Source organism: Amaranthus tricolor, chromosome 5 (assembly GCF_026212465.1).
Source record: "Amaranthus tricolor cultivar Red isolate AtriRed21 chromosome 5, ASM2621246v1, whole genome shotgun sequence".
In the NCBI taxonomy this organism is placed as follows: domain Eukaryota; kingdom Viridiplantae; phylum Streptophyta; class Magnoliopsida; order Caryophyllales; family Amaranthaceae; genus Amaranthus; species Amaranthus tricolor.
In genome coordinates, this window is record NC_080051.1 from 23398119 (window position 1) to 23417726 (window position 19608).

The 19608-nt window shown below is 32.7% G+C and overlaps 2 protein-coding genes across 5 annotated transcripts in view; both read left to right on the forward strand.

Moving 5' to 3' along the window:
- Window positions 1-7897: 7897 nt before the first annotated feature.
- LOC130813920 (7-dehydrocholesterol reductase) lies at window positions 7898-16286 on the forward strand. 3 transcript variants are annotated; one of them, XM_057679835.1, is made up of 13 exons: window positions 7898-8340; window positions 11114-11336; window positions 11435-11490; window positions 11721-11823; window positions 11911-11976; window positions 12809-12922; window positions 13699-13825; window positions 13911-14011; window positions 14103-14228; window positions 14339-14403; window positions 14826-14907; window positions 15028-15110; window positions 15999-16286. In XM_057679835.1, the coding sequence occupies exons 1-13, from the start codon at window positions 8249-8251 to the stop codon at window positions 16063-16065; spliced, it is 1305 nt and encodes a 434-aa protein (XP_057535818.1). In that variant the 5' UTR covers window positions 7898-8248; the 3' UTR covers window positions 16066-16286. The 3 variants fall into 3 exon arrangements, with proteins under 3 accessions (XP_057535818.1, XP_057535819.1, XP_057535820.1); XM_057679836.1 differs by lacking the exons at window positions 14826-14907; window positions 15028-15110; window positions 15999-16286 and adding an exon at window positions 14592-14777; XM_057679837.1 differs by lacking the exons at window positions 14826-14907; window positions 15028-15110; window positions 15999-16286 and adding an exon at window positions 14598-14776.
- Window positions 16287-16684: 398 nt separating this feature from the next.
- Window positions 16685-19608, forward strand: part of LOC130813921 (uncharacterized) — a 4770-nt gene continuing 1846 nt past the window's right edge. Inside the window, exons 1-2 of one of the 2 annotated variants that reach the window (XM_057679840.1) lie at window positions 16685-16801; window positions 18183-18332. In XM_057679840.1, coding sequence (XP_057535823.1) covers window positions 18188-18332 — 145 coding nt within the window. In that variant the 5' untranslated portion in view covers window positions 16685-16801; window positions 18183-18187. Of the gene's footprint in view, window positions 16965-18182; window positions 18333-19608 lie in introns of both variants that reach the window. The other variant, XM_057679839.1, reaches the window with a different exon arrangement.

The following is a 19608-nucleotide window of genomic DNA, read 5'->3' on the forward strand; positions in this document are numbered from 1 at the left end:
TTCCCAAGAGGTCACCCATCTTAATATTGCTCCACACCAAACACAGTTAACTGTAGAGTTTTTAGCAAATGGGCTCCCGTGAAAAGAATATGCACCTTATTAATATGAGTAGTCTATTAATTATTTTTCAAGTTAAATTTGGGGTATCACAAAAATATGTGACAATTTTAAGAGGAAATATTATGAAATAACAACTAAGTTAAGGTATAAAGACTGTCAATGAACCAATTCAATCAAAAGCTTAAAATGATGGTTTAGGCCCCAGGATATGTTATATACTCTAACATGTCCCCTCACACGAAAGCCCATTAAGCTAGAAGTCTGATGCGCATAAGCGCCGAATATTCCAATTTAAATGAGGGTTGATTGAGATTCGAACCCATAAACTCTTGTCACATTGGCTTCTGATACCATGTCAATGAACCAATTCAACCAAAAGCTTAAGCTGATGGTTAAGGCTTAGGATATGTTATATACTCTAACAAAGACCACATCCAAGAACAATGGTAAGGACATTGTTGTTGAGAAATCTATAATGAAAATGCAATAAGGAAATAAAGCAATAAAGAAGACACACAAAATTTATGAGGTTCACTTAATATGAGCTACGTCCTCGTGGTGATTAGCTTGTTTATATTAGAGAAAATCAACCGAGTTTTTTAAGAACTCTTACAATGGAGGAATTACACACAAAAAAAGCTAAAAAAAAGAGAGACTATGTGTTTGGTCTTAGGGTTAGAATCATCCTAGAGTGAGTGTATCACTACCTTATATAGCATGAGAGGCAAGACTAATGATTAGGGTAATAAAGCCCACGACACATAAATTTATAACGCCCGTAACAAAAAGTTGCAAACAGAGTAGACGCACCACTTGATGAAGTGATTATTCGGTACAGTGGCAGCTCGTTCGAGCACCTCATCAGGCCATTTACTGTTAAATGCCTCGTTCAAGGCACAAACCTTCCTATAACTGCCTTGTTCGAGCACATACAACAGCAACATATTCGTGCTCTTTTCTTTGCATTACCTCATTACACACATCTCCAAATGCACCCGTGCTCCAACAATCCAACATATATTATCAAGGTGCGTTTAAGTCACCAAACTCCAACAATCTTCACCTTAACTTAAGTTCAACCAAATCATACATCCTTCTAAACACTCCATCCATTACACTACTAATCAATCAAATAACTAACATACTACATAATGCCCCAAAAGGACTTCATATCAAGCAAGGAGCTAAAACAATCAAGTCCATGCATAGTGTGAACTTGTTGGCGGGCAAAGGTTTGGTTATCATATTGGCAGAGTTGTCATTGGTACTTATCTTCACCAAACCCAGTCTGTTGTTCTCCACTTCATTCCGAATGAAATCGAACTTAATGTCAATGTGCTTGGTTCTTCTATGGAATGTGTTTTGAATTCTAGCCAAGTGAATTTCACTTTCACTGTCATAATAAACATTCATCAAGCTCATCTTAGGATACATCTCACCAACTAAACCCTTAAGCCACAACCTCTTTGAATAATTTGGCAATGCGTTAATTGTGATAACATATGAACAGCATAAGCAAAATTTCGAGTGATAAATAAATAAACTAAAAGTCCCACAAACTGTCTATGTTTTACTGAATCATGTTTTTGGACAAAAATAGTTTAACCTGATAAACTATTTTTGACTAAAATTCAACGTATTGAATGTAATTTTTCCGATGAACTCAATAACCAAATTTGCGTTAATTTTAGAATCACTTCTTTTTGTAAGCATGTGAGATTTTTTTAAGTGTATAGTTATCACTTGAATAATCAGATATCTCATCTAGTTAACATTGGATTGGATGGATAGGTGATGGCCTCACTAAAGTACAAACAAATGAATGAAGAAATTAAATTACAAATTCTTGTGAGAGACGATCTTACGGTGAGACTCTTTTTATAAATGAGTTAAAAAACCCAATTAATATAATTATTAGTATATGAGCTTCTTGTTTTGAGATCGTCTCTCGTCTCATGTCTCGTCTCACGAGAGACGTTCTCTCACAAAAGTAGCTCAAACTAAATAGTAAAATAGTTCAAATAATAGTGTTATAAGTGACTATAATAATAGTACCCAAGCTTGTGGATTCAACTTCACTCAGTCTTTTTCGTTGCAGAAATCTCTTATTCTGGGTTTTTTTTTCGAATTGAGGGATTCTTTGATCGCATCCTTTTTTATGGTTACGGGTTGCGTCTTCCTTCCCTCCCCAAACCTTGATCATAGTTCTTATGAGCAGAATATACTGGATACGATGATGATAAAAGTGGATTTGAATGAAGCTCCTATATAAATTTCACACTAAAAAAGGTTAATCATTTGTATCTCATACTTTTAATTTGTCTATTTTATTAATAATTTATAACGAGGTAGTGGAAGAAAAAGACATTCAAATATGAGTCTACAACTTAAAATGAAAAATGTAAATAACTAAAATGATTTAAAATAATATAAAGTACACTCCTAGTATCCCGCACAGGACCGTGGGTTATTTTTTTCTTGAAAGATGCAGATAAATCATATCCGTTCCCCCAAGAACGGAGTAAAAAGAGATGCACGCAATCAAGAAACTGATTTAAAATATATAAATAAAATAAATTGATTAGTTATTATTATAAGAGATAATTTTTCAATGAGACAATTTTAAAATAAAAAGTTTATATTCTCATAATTTATATTTAAACAGTCATTTAACTCGTATATAAATTACGTCTTACAGTAAAATCATCCCACATAATAATTTGTCCAACTTGAAAGAGATGGATGAAAATACAACTTCAAGAGAAAATTTGAATAAAATAAGATTATTTAACAACTTAATTCAAAAAATAAGCTTCGTGAAAACTTAATTCCCAAAATAAGCGTTCGTACATCCAAACCTAGCCTTGGAGTAAATCGCTGTTACTAACAGCAAAAGACAAAAAAAAAAAAATAAATAAATAACAGCCATAAGTCGCTGTTACTAACAGCGACTTAGGGAGTTGACCAGTCAACTCCTTAAGTTGTTGTTAGTAACATCGACTTTAAGGTTAACTGGTCAACTCCTTAATCTCGTAGGTTGGAATGAGGAAGTAACTGAGAACTGAAAACTTAAAACGCATTAAGTCGCTGTTAGTAACAACGACTTACTCCAAGGCTAGGTTTAAATGTATGGACGCTTATTTTGGAAATTAAGTTTTCATAAAGCTTATTTTTAAAATTAAGTTGTTTAAAATATCTTATTTTATTCAAATTTTCACTTCAAGACATAACAAGTTTTGACGGGCTTTGGGGCTTAAAATAGAGGTGGGCTTATGGGCTGACAAGCATAAATTTAGTCCATACCATTCGAAATCCACTATTGCCATTCCTGAGGATGACAAGTGGACAACTTGGACTTCAATATGCCGAGGTTTGAGTTCAACCCTTTAAAAATCAGACTTTGAATGGGGGACCATGGAAAAACCCAATAGAATAAACTTACTAAAAAAAATTGCAAAATAAGTATTGATAAATTTTAATCTCTAAAAGAAGCGTCTTTATGTCAAAGTTGAAATTAAGTATTCGTTCGCTATTACTAACAGCGAATAAGCCTGATCTTAAGCTCGAATGAAAAAATGCTTATTTTGAGAATCAAAATTTCCTAAACCTTATTTTGAGATTTTTCTTAAAATTATTTTATTCAATTAGTCAGACCGTGGCGAAGTCAGACTCTAAACAAACCCTATATTGACATAGATGACTAGATGAAGCAAGCTGGAAACAAGAAGTCCCCAAGTCCCCTGTGAGACCGTCTCACATGTGCAATCAGCCCAACCTAGCCCATAAGGTTTGTTTTACAAGATTTTTCTTAAAATATTTTTACGATTTTAAATTTTTTTTTTTTAAACTTTAGAATTTACAACTTCAAAATGAAAGAGCACTCATTTTAAATTTTGAAATAGAAAATTTGAGCCTTTAATGAAGGGAACTTGAGGGTTGGAGTAGGTGTGAAGTTAAAGCTTTATAATAGACATTTCAATATTTGGAGATTGGAGTAGTTAATTAAAAAATAAAGTTAAACCTTAGAAAAAGAAGGTTAAGGTTTGGAGTTAGGTAATTTTTTATTTTGTTATTTTTTATGGGCTAAACCGAAGATTCACAAATATGTATGTATCACAATAAAACAGTCTCATATAAGAATTATTTTTTTAAAAGTCGTAATTTCTTCTGTTAGTATTTTGGTGGAAAAAGACCTTAAAACGGCACTATACTAGCGTCTGCCTTGTGAATTGCTCATCAGTTCTCCATGCAGATCCATCGACTATACCAAAAAGTGTTAAGACAATAAAATGCAGGAAACTGGATATCACTTCATGTCTAATTATTAAGATAATACTATCGAATAAGAGTGTGATTGTATTGAGAGTAAATATTTACGGTACAAATAAAAGTTAAACTAAAAAATTAATGTTACTAGGGTAGAAATTAAGATAATACTATCGTTGTCAAATATAAGAAATAATAATTGTAAAGTGATGGTGAAAATCAAATAGAAAATTTAGTCTCCTCATTTCAGGTTAAATATTTATAATAGAAATAAATGTCAAACAACTAAGAATACAATGAGTAGGGTTAGAACGAGCATGATGAGCCGTACCTATTTAGGCTGGCCAATTTTATATGTCCCATTAGGTCATTACATAGTTTGAATGACATAAGCTTGACAAAAGTTGGTTTGACTTGCTAACCTGACATGAATCTAATTCGAAATAAGTAGGTTTTGATTGAGACTTTTGACCCAATCAATCAATTAGGTCGACCCGACCTGTTTTGTTTATTAAATGGGTTAGGTACGAGTCAAAATTAAACCTATATAACCCATTTAAATAAACAAGTTAATACCAGGTTAAATCAATAAGTATAAAATAAGCTTAATTCATTTAGTATTTTCTTATTTTTCATATTAAATACAAAATAAAGAACTAAAAAACAAATTGTTTAAAATTAAAGCGTAAAAAATTAGACGTAATCATGATAAAAAGTTAAAAACCTTAAAATGAAAACAAAAAATTCTAAATGGGTTAAGTTGGTCGAAATCAAGTAACTAATATGTTGCAAGTCAGGTCAGAATTCTAATATTCAATCCAATTAACTAAACGAATTAGTTTGGTCGAGAGGTTTTCGATTTATTTATATATGATCTGAACTCAAATCCTACCTAACATGATTTGTTTAACATGCCTAATATAACAAATCTTTAAGGCTGAATCTATTTAATATTTTAAAAATCGAAATCTAAATTCAAATTTATTGGATCTCAAAAAATTAAAGCTAAATCCTAGAATTAAAGCGTAATTTAAAACGATTTAATAAAAGCTTGAATTATGATGATCCATTCATCCGTATCCTTAACTAGTCTCGTACAAGAAGTCTAGAAGCATAGAAATTTCCGCCACACAAAGGTCTAATAGTGGGGTCCGCTCTGAAGATTTTTCAATTGGTGTTTCAATATTTGTCATGGTCCCACCAAACTAGCTTTTATTTGAAAGTCTACCGTCTTTTTTTCTGAGCTTATAAAGTCTATATTGAAGAGTGAGCGTAAAGGCAAAGCCTTGAAATTCCAACAAAACTAATAATATCTGGACTAATTGTGTTCCGAGAGTCTCAGTACATTTGTTGCGGACTACACCGCGTCACGTAATATTATAATAACTCTTATTCATTTAAAATGTTTCATTTATTTTATACACTCTATTTTATTTATTTATTTGGTTTTTGATATATCGAGTTATGTATAATTAAATATTATAAAAATTTAATATTAACAATCTTTACATCAAAATGAATCAAATAAGATCCTACATGACTATGTTTTAACTTATAGATTAATAAAAAAATGTAATTTAAAAATGATAGATGAATAGTGTCCTATAAGAAAATGTCCCATTTTAAATGGATAGGAGGTACGAGGTAGTAATTTTAAATCTTATCCACCCTTTATATAAAGTTAAAATTAATATTAATAATTTAACTTTTTATTCATTCACGTAAATAATTTACTTTTGAATTATTTTTTAATAATTCAACTTTTGTTCTTATATTGCTATCAGCATAATCTTTTATTTTATAATAATTTAACCTTTGTCCGTAGTTTATTATTAACATACCATATTAATATGCTAAAAGCAAATGAAAGATAAATATTAAATTATTAAAAAATAATTCAAAGTTGAGATTATTTACAACGAATGGATGAAAGATTGAATTATTAATATTAATTTTTCCCTTTATCAAAGTGAAATATTCAAAATTATGTATTATTACAAAGAGAATATGTGTTGTATCCATAATTCCAGTCAATAAGGCTCTCATGTAAGAAGAGTATAGAAAATATGTTGAACACTTATTGAAAGTTTAAGCTAGTGGTTGAAATACAAGAATATCTTACATAATCTATTATATTTACTCCACCCTCGATAGATAGAAGTATAAATGGAGTACTACCTCTCTTTCTTAATGAAGTTCTCATTTGCTATTTTGGCATGTTTAATTTGCTGTTTTCATATAAAATCTTTTTATTTATGTCATAAATTTTAGACAAAATTAACTTTATTCATTATCATTTTAATATTTTAATTTTTAATAATGCTTATGGTTTTACATATCTCCTACTAATTTCATTTTAACATTTTTATATTGTTTATGGTTCCCACATGTTTTCCATTAACCTTATAAAAATATTTTTTATTAGTTGTAATTCTCATATTTTTTATTACCTTTCTTTCAATACTTTTTTACTATTCATGTTCCTCACTATTTCTCTATTAAATTTATTATTTAATAAAATAATTTAATATCAAAATTTTTAATTTCCCGGTGAACATTTCTATCTGTTTTTGCCAAATAATCAACTATAGAAACAACCAACAATCAAAAGCTTAGAAATCATCAAATGTCATTTACCAAACACAACTATTTATTTTTTCCTTGAGATGAATATGGACATGTCATGTATGACTAGGATGAGTATATTGAGTTGGACCGCGCAAATTAATCTAGATAGAGAAGTAGCATGAAGTATAAAATTTTACTATTTCCATTTTATTTTCACCAAATTATGTTTAATAGCTCTTACAATTTTAATCAACCCGTAACGAACAAAAAAAAAAAAAAAAAATATATAGTTAATTGACACAAGAAATTAAGAGTCGAATTTAATTTCAGTTGAAATAAATATCACCTTTTTAGATACTACTTTGAGATTAATCTCATTGTTAGAATATATAACATACCTTGGGTCTCAACTATCAGTTTGAATTTTTTGTTGAGTTGATTCCTTGACTTGGTATCAGAAGTTAATGTGACAAGAGATCACCTATTCGAATATCAACCACCCCTTATTTAAAGTAGAATATTTAGTGTTAGATATCAGGAGGGTCTGTGCTGTATCCACTCTTATAGCCCAAAGGGCTTTTACGTGAGAGGATATATTAGAATATATAATATATCTTGAAGTTTCAACTTTTAGTTAAATTGTTTACTTAACACTCACATAGCCTACATCGTAATCCAAAAAATTCACACAAAAAAATAAAAACCGAGATGGGTATAGGGAAAAAGCCCCACGCCTAACAGTCAATTTGACCTTCTCAACCCCTTGTGTTAGTCAAGGAAGGTTCCAAAGAAGAAAGACTTAGTTTCAATTTTTCATGCTGCTCCAACATTGGAAAAATGCGCAGCATTTTTTTTTCTTTTCATGCTTACGTTAGCCTTATTTTTCTTTTTTCTAAAAAAATGACGTCCACAATTTATTTATTTTTTTTCTAAAAGTTTTGAATTTAGTAATGTATTTATACTCCTTAACTCATCATAAACCACACTAACACTTTACAAAAGTCAGTATTAAAGCTATGATCACAATGATAATCATCAATTAACCACGCTAATATGCAACGTTACACGTTAGTATTCTGTTTTACTCATTTTACATTATTTAAATGATGCAAAATAAATAAGACGGATAATCATAGAGGAATAACTAACTTTCTGCATTTTCTGAATGCGACCTACTGTTTAAATCCAGATAAAAGGGGCACTTATGTCATTCAAAGTAACCATCTTTTTGGAATTTCAGTTTGATACTTGCTTTCTTTTACTCATTCAGAGATCATACTACTTGGGATTTTAAGGATACCCACATTTTTTATAAGTTTGAAGAGAAAAAAAGGGGGGAAAAGAAGAAAAATCAATGGCTGAATCAAAAACAGTTCACTCTCCTATGGTGACATATGTTTCAATGTTATCACTTCTTACTCTTTGCCCTCCTTTTGTCATTCTATTGTAAGCAAACCCTTTTCCTCTTTTAATTTATTTTTCTTGGTTTCTCTTTGATTTTTAGTTTTTTACTATTTTTATTAAATGGGTTTGATTAAATTAAAATTGAAAATTTTTAGAATTTTGGTGTTTAGAGTTATTTTTGGGTTTAGATCTACAATTATGCTTTATGTGATGAATTATTGTTTGATTATATAAGTTTTTCTGATTTGGGTCTAGGGATTTGAAAAGGACATTGTGATTGAGTTGGATTACATGGGTTTAGTTTTACTAGAACTTTTATTATTGTTTATAATAGTATTGTTATTAAAAGTGAGGAATTAGTATAATTTACAAAGATTTAGTTCTAATAGTACATATGTGTCTTCTTTTTAAATTTGTTTAATAAGGTTGAGGAATTTGTCAATGTTGGACAATAGGAAACTTCAATATTATATGATAAAATTAAATTATTGGTTCCTTGTTTGTATCTGTGTCTGTTGTTGGCTTTCTTTCAGGTGATTTTTGGCTCAGTTGGAACTGGAAGTTATTGCTTCTGATCTTTGATATGAATTTTTATATTTTTCTATAATCAATGGCCTACATGTTGGGATGGGTGACTGTTTTAGTATAAGAGGCAGAAAAAATCTTATCTTTTGTATTAAAAAATAGGAATTCTTCAAGATGAACTATGTGGCAACAAAGAAGTTGCACTATTGATATTAACTAGTGATGACGTCCGCGATTTAGTATTTGTATATTTAGCGGGTTTGAACCTTTCTAGACTGTGATCATAGTTTCCATAAGCGGGATGTACAGGGTAGATAGTGGGTTGATGATATGTAGCAAGTTTGAGTAGCCGGCCTCAATATTTTGGAATTAAGGGTTTGACATTGTTGATGTATAGCATGTTTGTATGTGAGTTAGGGAGTCTAAGCTTGTAGTGTTCTAGCTTTGTGACTTATTAAGGTCTTGTATATTTTTTTTGACACTTATGGCATGATGGCAACCCAAATGTAACCATTTTAACCGGCATTTCATCGTCACTTACGTGAGTTTTCGAACCTATTGTTTCCCATGCCCACATCTTCCGTGGGACTAAATCTACACTTTGTCCAATTTGTCGCGGGCATTATATCTGAAATTTCCTTTGGAGAATATCCCTATTACGGACTTTTAGACTATAGTGCAAAAACAAAGCCGCATCGGCCACGTTGTAAAGTTTTAAAAACGAATCGATATTCTCTGTTGGAAAGGTGTAAATAAACCGTGTTTTTGGCCGTATCAAGGGATATCTCATGCTTTTGACTGATATTTAGGTGTTAGATAATCGCATAACTTCTCTAACCATATCATCATTCCGTTACCGCAACTACTACCGTTACTGTATTTTGCACTATGTTTTGGAATCTAAGGTTTGGTAGACCAGAATACATAATACAGTGGAAAGATGTCTTTTAACATTAAAACATATATCAGTTTTGTTAGATCTTCATATTTTGTGAACATTGTTATTTAGATGTAGTACTCTATCGACTTTTGATGTGATTGTTTTACCTGAGAGATCTATTACAGATTTGCTGAATTTACGGTCTGGCTTTATTAGAATTTACAGATCCTGTTTGAGGAAGTCTTTCCCTATAAATTGTTTAGGTTCAATTCATTATTGACTTGACCTTTGGAAACAAATGTTTTATCTGGATGATGTAAGGATTAAGGTGCATGTTCCATAATAGTGCCAGAAACATGTAAAATAATATCTGCTTGAGACGGTACTGACTCAAGCTTTCAACAGAGTGTTGGTAATTGGTATATTGTTAATATGGCCTCCTAATTGATTATATTGTTTAATCGTGTCAGCTGGGAGTGTAGGTTCAGAAATCCAGACCCTCAGTCGTTGAGAATGTGTTTTAGTTTATTCAATTTTGATTTGGGAGTGTAAATACAGTAACTGGTGCTACAAGCGTTCTCTCTGCTTTTGTGTTCTATGCAGTTTGATGTGTAGTGCATATACTCAATGTTTTGTTTCATTTAATGGTAAAATGACATATGAGACCTTTAATGCCATCACATAGACCGATTCATATCTCTTTTCGAAATTCAAACTGAATGAGCAACCTTTTGATGGAATGAATTTTGCAAAAAAAACAAGGGTAAACACACTAGTTGTTAATTCATTTACTTTTTAAATCCACTTACCAATTAGCATGACCATTTTTGAGGGCTAAATGACTTGTGGTCTACGGTTGCCTTAAGCCCGTAAGGGTTGCAAAACCACTTTTGCGGTTATCGCGTCCTTTATAACTTCCGCTTTAACCTCAAAAACCTTTACAATGTGGTCGTGATGCAGTAATACGACCAATATTTTGCACTGTGCTGCATAAGAAAAATTTCATCTGCATTCAAGCTTCCTTTACAATTGCACCATCATGCACACTGACATTTTTCCCATAAAGATGATATTACATATCATTTGTCTTAATGAACTGTTTCATTGAAAAAGCTTGCTTCATTTTCTGTATTTCAAGATCAATGCTTTTTGTGTGTTTTGAGTAAGTATTGAAGAGTGTATATAGCATTTATCATACAGTGATCCCTTTGTGCCCTTTTTTCTTTTTATATTAGTGGGTCCTGTTTTTTTTCTTTTGTATTTCTAGATCAATGATTTTTTCTTTTGATTAAGTCCTGTTTTCTTGCATCTGTATGATGGTTAGACGGTCTATCATTCAGCTTAGAAAGTTATTAAGCAAAGGTATTCAGTTGAAGTTTCATTAAAGTATTACGCTTTCCCCTAACGTAGATGGTACACTATGGTACATGCTGATGGTTCGATATCTCAAACATGGCAATTATTGAGGGAGACCGGGTTACAAGGTTTCATCAACTTATGGCCTAGACCTTCATTCATTGCATGTAAAATTATCTTTTGTTACGGAGCATTTGAGGCTGCACTTCAACTGTTGCTACCAGGGAAAAGAGTAGAGGGCCCTATATCTCCCACCGGGAATCGTCCTGTCTATAAGGTATGGTATCGATGTTCCATTGACATACATCACTTTTGTTTACCGATTAATTTTACGAGAATGCTACTGGATGAATCGTGATTTTCCATTGACTGCAGGCAAATGGTATGCAAGCATATTTTATCACTTTGATCACCTATCTCGGGCTATGGTGGTAAGTAAAATTTCTAATCTTCCTTTTTCAGTGGATCGAGTTGATTTTTCATTGCAATTCTTAATAAACCTCATGTTGACTTTTGTTTAAATCCCCCTCTTGTATGAGACTGTCTCACCGTGAGACAAGAATATACAAAAGGTCAATTATGCTAAAATTTTCTATTATTGGGTTATTTAACCCAAGTATGGGACACCATCCAACTCTTAACTTTCTCTATCTGCTCTCAGGTTTGATATCTTTAATCCGGCGACAGTGTATGATCATTTGGGGGAGATATATTCAACTCTTATATATGGAAGCTTCATCTTTTGCATCTTCTTGTACATAAAAGTGAGATGCTTTAAAAAAAAGCTTATTAACATATCCGTGTTTCCTGTTTATGTAAGATCTTCATAACAAAGTGTGTTTTACTTGTAGGGACATGTCGCACCATCTTCATCTGATGCTGGTTCTTGTGGAAACTTCATTATTGATTTTTATTGGGTGAGCATATGTGAAACTGAACTATAATGATGTATTGACGTTCCTTTTCTTTTGCTCCCATCTCCTCCTTATATTGTACAATGATTTTGCTACACTTGATGTGTTTGACTAGATATTAATGCAAAAGGTGCGCAAGGCATGAAAAATATCTTTCATTATACGTATAACTTTCGTCTTTCTGGTTTCTTTGTACAACTATTTTGAGTGACAATTGAGATGCTGATATACCTTGACTCTTTTAAACTTGGTTTGGATAAAAAGTTAGGAGGGAAGAGAAAGGAACGGAAGAGGAAGGAAGGGAGAGCAAGGGGAGGGGATAATCGGAAAAGTCTTTTGTTGCATTGTTTGTTTACGAGGGAAAGGAAGAGATACAAAGAGAGGAAGAGAAATAGTATTTTTCTTCCAAACTTATCTGCATTCAGAGAGATTTTCTAACTAGAAAAGGGACTTAATCCCTTCAAATTTCTGCCTTCCAAATCCCTCCCCTCCGAAATTTGTATCCAAGCAAAGGATATTATACCCTTCAAATCCCTCCTTTCCTTTCACTCCAATTTCCTCCATCCAAACGAAGTGTTAGTGGCTCAACTCAAAACTGCATCTTAAATGTAGTAGGGACCTAGCTCAAAAAAGGTACAATGCAATGCGATGTGGTGATATAGCTGCTATATGATACCTTACTCTACTCTACTTTTTGTTGCCCGAGTGTCTCTAATCCATGTTGGGTTGAACGTATTGTGGTCAATTTTATGTTGGGACAATAGTATTGAAAGTTTATCATGTTTAGGAAGATGAATTTCTCACTGATATTGTGCGTGCTTGCTTTGTTTTCTAGGGTATGGAGCTATATCCACGAATTGGTAAGAACTTTGACATAAAGGTTTTCACAAACTGCAGATTTGGGATGATGTCTTGGGCAGTTCTTGCCTTGACATATTGTATTAAGCAGGTAATATCTTTGAGTTACGCTCAAATTTCAAGTACTTCAAAACATCTATGCATCACTAATTTATTATTTTGTCTGTTCTCGTTGGGACCAAAGATTTATAGTTATTTGGTTATGGATCATAAGGGACTATAGTAAAAATGAGTCATTAAATCACGTATACTTTTTTTTTATTTATGTGAAGTTTGAGATTTTGTTTTGCTATTAAGGGTCAATCGGAAACAATCTCTTTATTATTATAAGAGTAAGGTTGCACTTCTGACCACAAACCCCACCTAGGTCGGAACATAGATTAGAGACAATTATGGCTCTTTTGGTTGTTTTTACTTGGTATCAAATGGTGGTCACGAGAATGATTTGTATTGTAAATTTTCATGAAATGTGTAGTGTGACTCCCATGGTGATTAAACTTTGATCATAATAAAGTTTATTTGCTCACAATTTTCCATTACCACCTGATACTACCTCTCCAAATAATAATGTGTGAAAATGAATTTTGTGAAGAAAATAAGATGACTGAAATAGAACAAACATAACCATTAAACTTGACAAGAGATTTTCCATCCAAAACTACACGCCACAACGATTTGATACGGACATACGGTCAACCAAACGGGCTGTTAATGACACTGGGGTAATGGAATGGAATGTTGTATCACCAATGCACTATCTTATGGAGCTAAAAATGTAGACTGTAATGTTCATCTTTGTTTTGTTAACTATTCATTTTTCTGAAACTGAAAGAAAACTTTTCCTCTTTGGGATCTTAATTTCAACAGTATGAGCTATATGGAAAAGTTGCCGATTCAATGCTAGTAAATACAATTCTAATGATTGTGTATGTCACAAAATTCTTCTGGTGGGAAGCTGGGTATTGGAATACCATGGACATTGCCCATGATCGAGGTTTGTTGTTATCGTCGACTTGTTGTACCTTTTGTTTTTGTGATGCTTAACCTGTCTTTCCTTACTGCAAATATTACTCTTTCAGCTGGATTTTACATTTGTTGGGGATGCTTGGTATGGGTCCCATCAATCTATACTTCTCCCGGCATGTATCTTGTCAACCACCCCGTGAATCTTGGAATTCAGGTAACTCCTCATCGAGAAATAGAAGTATTTTAGATTCAGTGTAAACCAATAATATATCTGTTCCTAAACATCTTTCTTACATCCGCACCAGCTATCGGTTTATATTCTAGTGGCGGGTATTTCGTGCATCTTTATCAATTACGACTGCGATAGGCAGAGACAGGAATTTCGTAGAACTAATGGCAAATGCTTGGTTTGGGGCAAAGCTCCATCAAAGGTGTATCTAGACTTGCTATAATCATTCTTTCTTGTTAAGATTTTCTTTCTACTACAATTGTTCATCTTCCGTGTTATCTTTGATGCTCATACGGTTCAATGTGTTTGCAGATTCTTGCGTCGTATACTACAACATCAGGAGAAACCAAGACTAGCCTTCTCTTAACCTCAGGATGGTGAGTTTTCTCCATCAATTTAAGTTTGTATTGCCTTTATCCAAGAACACCTCATGTATAGTATTTTGGGATGTCCTTAGAAATAGGGACATATCCTAAAAAATTAGATTGCTTTTGGGATTTCAAATATACTCCACTTAAATGGAGTGAAAGAGAGAAAATGGTCAAGTCTAACTCTCTCTTTGAAGGGGTAGGGGTGTGGATTGTCTGTTACCTTCCTTCATCCAGACTCTGTTTTCGAGCGCGATATTGGGTTGATGATGATGACCGCTGCTCTGTAAAGCGATTTTGCAAAGCCATGGTAATCATCTTATCATGATTGTACGAGCGTTTAACCAATGTGACAATTTGGTTTAAAAACGCTATTCTTTTGCATAAATGCATCGTCTAAAGCTTATCGTATATTTATTTTCAAATCTTAGGTGGGGTTTATCTCGACATTTCCATTACGTTCCAGAAATATTGGCGGCTTTTTTCTGGACTCTTCCTGCACTTTTTAGTCATGTGAGCAAAAGTCTTAATCAACTTGTTGCTTGATAAGATCTGTGTTTTATGTTAAAGTTTAGTAGTTTATCGTTCTCACCAAGTCACAACTGAAGTGTTCTCTGTTCTTGCTTTCTACAGTTTCTTCCTTACTTCTACGTCTTATTCCTTACCGTCCTTCTTGTGGATCGTGCTAAAAGGGATGATGACAGATGCCGATCCAAGTAAGACCATTTCAACTATTTGCCTACTATATACTCAATTAGTTATGTTTTATTTACACTATGTTTAAATAAGAAGAAATGAAGGGAAAGAAAGGGAAGATAAGGGAAATAGAGGGATATCAATTGGAGAAGAGAGGAAGATGGACGGAAGAGAATTGAAAAGTGGAGCACATTTCCATTTTAGACGAATAAGTATTTCCAACGTAGAAATATTTAGAAGGAAAACACTTCAAATTTTCCTCCCCTCCCCTTTCATCCCGTCCATCGTCCTACCTTTCCCTTCCCTTCCCCTTCATTTCCTTCAAGTTATCCAAATATGGTATTAAGATTATGTCGTGATACTTTCAGTTTCTACCTACAATATTAATTGAAAAACTTATTCGGGGTGTTTGTTAAAAATAGCTTATTAGGAAATTTTAGCTTATTTTGAAATAAAGAGTGTTGGGTGGTCAAACCATCTAATGCTAGTGTTTGGTAAATTAGCTGGTTGAAACAACTTATTGTTACGAGTAAGTTGTTTTTGAACAAGTTGTTCATAGCAACAGGTTTAAAATCAGTTAGTCAAACCAATCAATAAAATCAGCTGGTCAAATCAGCCAATGTAATAAGTTATCAGCTATCAATTATTAGCTGTTAGCCAAACACCCCTATCGGCTATCGTATATTTCATGATGGACAAAGTCTTTGAAAGTTGATCTTCAACCATCATCATCATCATACTAAGTTATGATAAAAAATTGGGTACAGATGAAGACAGTAAACCATACTCTTATTAAAGGAGATTCGGAGTTTGTGGTCTCACAAACCCTCGGCTGCGATCTATAAACATGTTTCAAATATTTGAAAATGTAGTTATGAAACTAATTTGAAGGTCGCAACTGTTTGCAGGTACGGCAAGTATTGGAAACTTTACTGCGAGAAGGTTCCCTATAGGATTGTACCTGGAATGTATTGAGCATCATCCAAGTCATTTATGTTTATCTCTAGTCTAACTAAGTAATGTAATGTTGTATTTCTTAAACTTAGTTGTAAACTCTGTTAGTCATTTGTATAAATATGGTGTATATGACATTTATCCTTAATATTATGGCTGGTTTGGTGAACAGAAAGGTGTATAAAATTAATGGTTTTTTGGTTTCAGATTGTTATAAACGACTATTCTTTTTACTTATCAAATTTATTCATTTTTTGTTTATGTTAATTTGTAAATAATGTTAGGAATCAAGGATCAGTAAAATAATTAACATTAAGGTCTTGTCTCAGTTGGAGCAACCCAAATGAAATAAAATCAATATAGATGAACGTAGATCAAAAAGAGAGCAAGCTAGGGTTAGCTTCTCATTTTTTAATCAACCACCAACCCATTAAACAAATTTGTTCATGAAATATGCAATATTTTGACTCTTAATGTCTTTAATTATATAATTGTGAAAAGTTGATAATAAGAAATTATGCATTGTGAATCGATTAAGAGTTGCATTACTATATTTTTACTTTACGTAATTAAATCTAAACAATATTAATAGTAAACTTAGTTTTTTTAATTTTTCCGAATTTATATACTAGTTTGTAATAAAATTGTCATAATTTCTATTAACAAATAAATAATAATCTCTTGATGTTTTGATTTTTAAAACCAATTGAATATCTTTGTCCGTGTCTGTACTGCACTACCGTTGCAATTTCTTAAGGTTGGTATTTTTCTCCCCAATTTCTTTTTGCAGGTCTCCGATTGCTATTCTATTTTATCAATTTGGTTTTAATGTCTTTGTTTGAACTCAATGATACAATTCTTACAATCTACATGTTTGATTAGCTAAAAATTGCAACCCTAATCAACAAAAGCGCGATAAGGTTTGCCCCATTCTTAATAATGATAATTTTTGATTTGTTTAGATTTATTGTTCGTTTGATATGCGAGTTTTCTTCATATTGAATCCAATTTTGACCAGTTCTACCCTTCTTTTTTTCTTTATAGAGAATTTATTTGTGGTTTTCTTATGCTTTAATTTCATAAATAACGCATGCACTTTATAGAAAATCTTACTTAATGTATTAATTGCACATTTTAATTTATGCTTTAGAATGCTTTTCTAGAAATAACATTGGCACTGGTTAAGAATCAGTAAGCAGAATAGTTTTGCCTGATTTTTGAAGAATACGTATAATCCATGGTTTGCAATTTGGATATAGGTAATTTATCATTAGAGTTTAATCGGTCTGAAACTTTGTTTATTGGGCCGGTGAATTTTGATGCCATTTATTAGTGCTTCATTTTCTGCTTAGGTTTTCCAACTTTTTGTTGCTCTGAATCTAGGAATAGACGGAAGAAGATGGAGTAAAAATGATACTGAGCTCATTGTTATTATTCTTCCCTGGCACTATTAATTATATCTAGCCCGAGCTCACTAAGCCATAGTGCAAAATGCTGCCCGCATCATTGCTGTGCGGCCGCGCCTGAAACTGCATTTTTGCTCTATGCTAGTGCAGTAAGCTTGGACTTAGTTGACGAGAAAGTTGATTAACTAAATAATTTCGTCATACCTTGTATATCCTGCCAATAGAAGCAATGATTAAAGTTTGGGGAGGAAAAGAAGACGGCATACCATACTCTTATCCAAGGAGATGAGGATGTTGCAGCACGAGAGACCCTCGGTTCGAGAAAGAAACAAAATACCAAGAAGACACCATAGGATATACCTATATAGCCTCTAATTTATCTAATTTCTGCCTTATGGTTCTCACTCAAACTTGCAGCTCTTTATCCCATACGTCTTAAAGTGTACATGTTAAGAATGTATTCTCTTATGTTATGTGAAATTAGGAGTCTAATGAATGTGATCCTAAGTGAATGATATAATTATTGTGTTTGAATAGCTTATAGTTTCATGTAAAATATGGCTTTGTGGGATTTTGTGTTTTGTGTAATGTTTTCTTAGATTCCAGCATATGGAAGTGTCTCCACATTATGCCGTCCTTATAATAAATGTATCCAGCAAAAGTATTACTGAATTTATTTCAAAATGTGAATGCTGGAATTTTGTATATGATATCTGGGTTTTATATTTATAGATAAGATGTCAGCATATGACAATGTGGTTGGTGGTAAGCTGAAACTAAAAGGAAAAGCATTGGATGTGAAGACCGGTGGCATAAAGAAGAAGAAGAAACAAAAGAAATCGTATGAAGAAGTTTCAGAAATAAAAGATGAGAAGATAGATGGTTAGTTAATACATACTAGTTTTACTGCGAAATGCTTATGTTTCTGATTTTCAAATTATGCCGTTCATGTGTGTATCATAAAATATCATTGTCGTTATAGTTTCTTCCGTCAGGAGCTGTATGATTTCTCTCTGTCACATTTCATTATATGGGTTCTGTACTGTATTTAGCCTCATACTTTTTGCAAAAATGTCATATTTATGGTGTGATGAGATGTAATTGAGTAACTTTTAGGCCTCTCCTGAGCTCCTCGCAAAATTACTGGGTTGAAATTAACTTAGGGTGTATAACTCGTGATAAAATAGAAGCTGCAACCGCTCATCTTTTTGTTTGTTTGGTTTCATAGTTAAACTTGAAAAATTTGTATTTAGCATTGACTTTCTCATCATTAACATTGTCTGATCTCTGTTACATGAAACTTGCAAATTGCTGCATGACTGTATTCTTGTGCGAGTCAGAGAAAACTGACTCATCTCTCTAATTCATCGCCTAAGAGTTTCCTTTCAGATAACCGTCGTATCTGTTGTTGACCTGATATAGAAGAAGTTAGTATGATAAGGTGGTTTATGTTTGATTTGCTTTCTGCAGTGTCATGTTGGCAGTGTCCTTTTGCAGTTAGACGCCATTCTTATATTCCCTTATTCCATATTGCTTTTCACTAAAGGGTTTGGCGCAAATATATATTAGAATATAAGTTGGACCTTGAGAGCATAGCATATGACGAGCAGTTTTTTTCAAATATGGAAGTAGATTGTGGGGTACTTGGTATTCATAAAGAAAAAAAGAGAAAATACTCTTGGAGATGACTGACCAACAACTGCCAAAGCCTTGCTTCCAGGATAAACGCCGTGTAACTGTCTTGTAACATTTATAAACAAGAGTTTCCTTAAATTTGCAAAAAATTGTGTCCACCATAGAGAACTTAGTTAAGGGCTACTATGTAGAATTTCCCGAAAAGAAACCTGGAAAACAATTTAGGACACCCATGTTAAGCCTTAAAACTTTTAGGGACAAAGGAAGTGTCCTTTCCTTTTTCTGTTGCGTATATCCACATTTGACAAGGTATCAGCTTGTTGCAGTGCAACTGCATGATTTTTGGAGCTCTGTTGCATCTGTTGTTCCTTCTGAGTTAGAAATATCTTTTCTATGGAGTACAAGGTAAACAAGAGTGACACTGTTAGAGTGTCTTCAGTCCTGTGCTTAAAGAGTTAGCAGTTAGCTCTTCACAATTGCAATAAAACTCTTGAGCTGAGTAACGCGTACTCCATTTGACAAT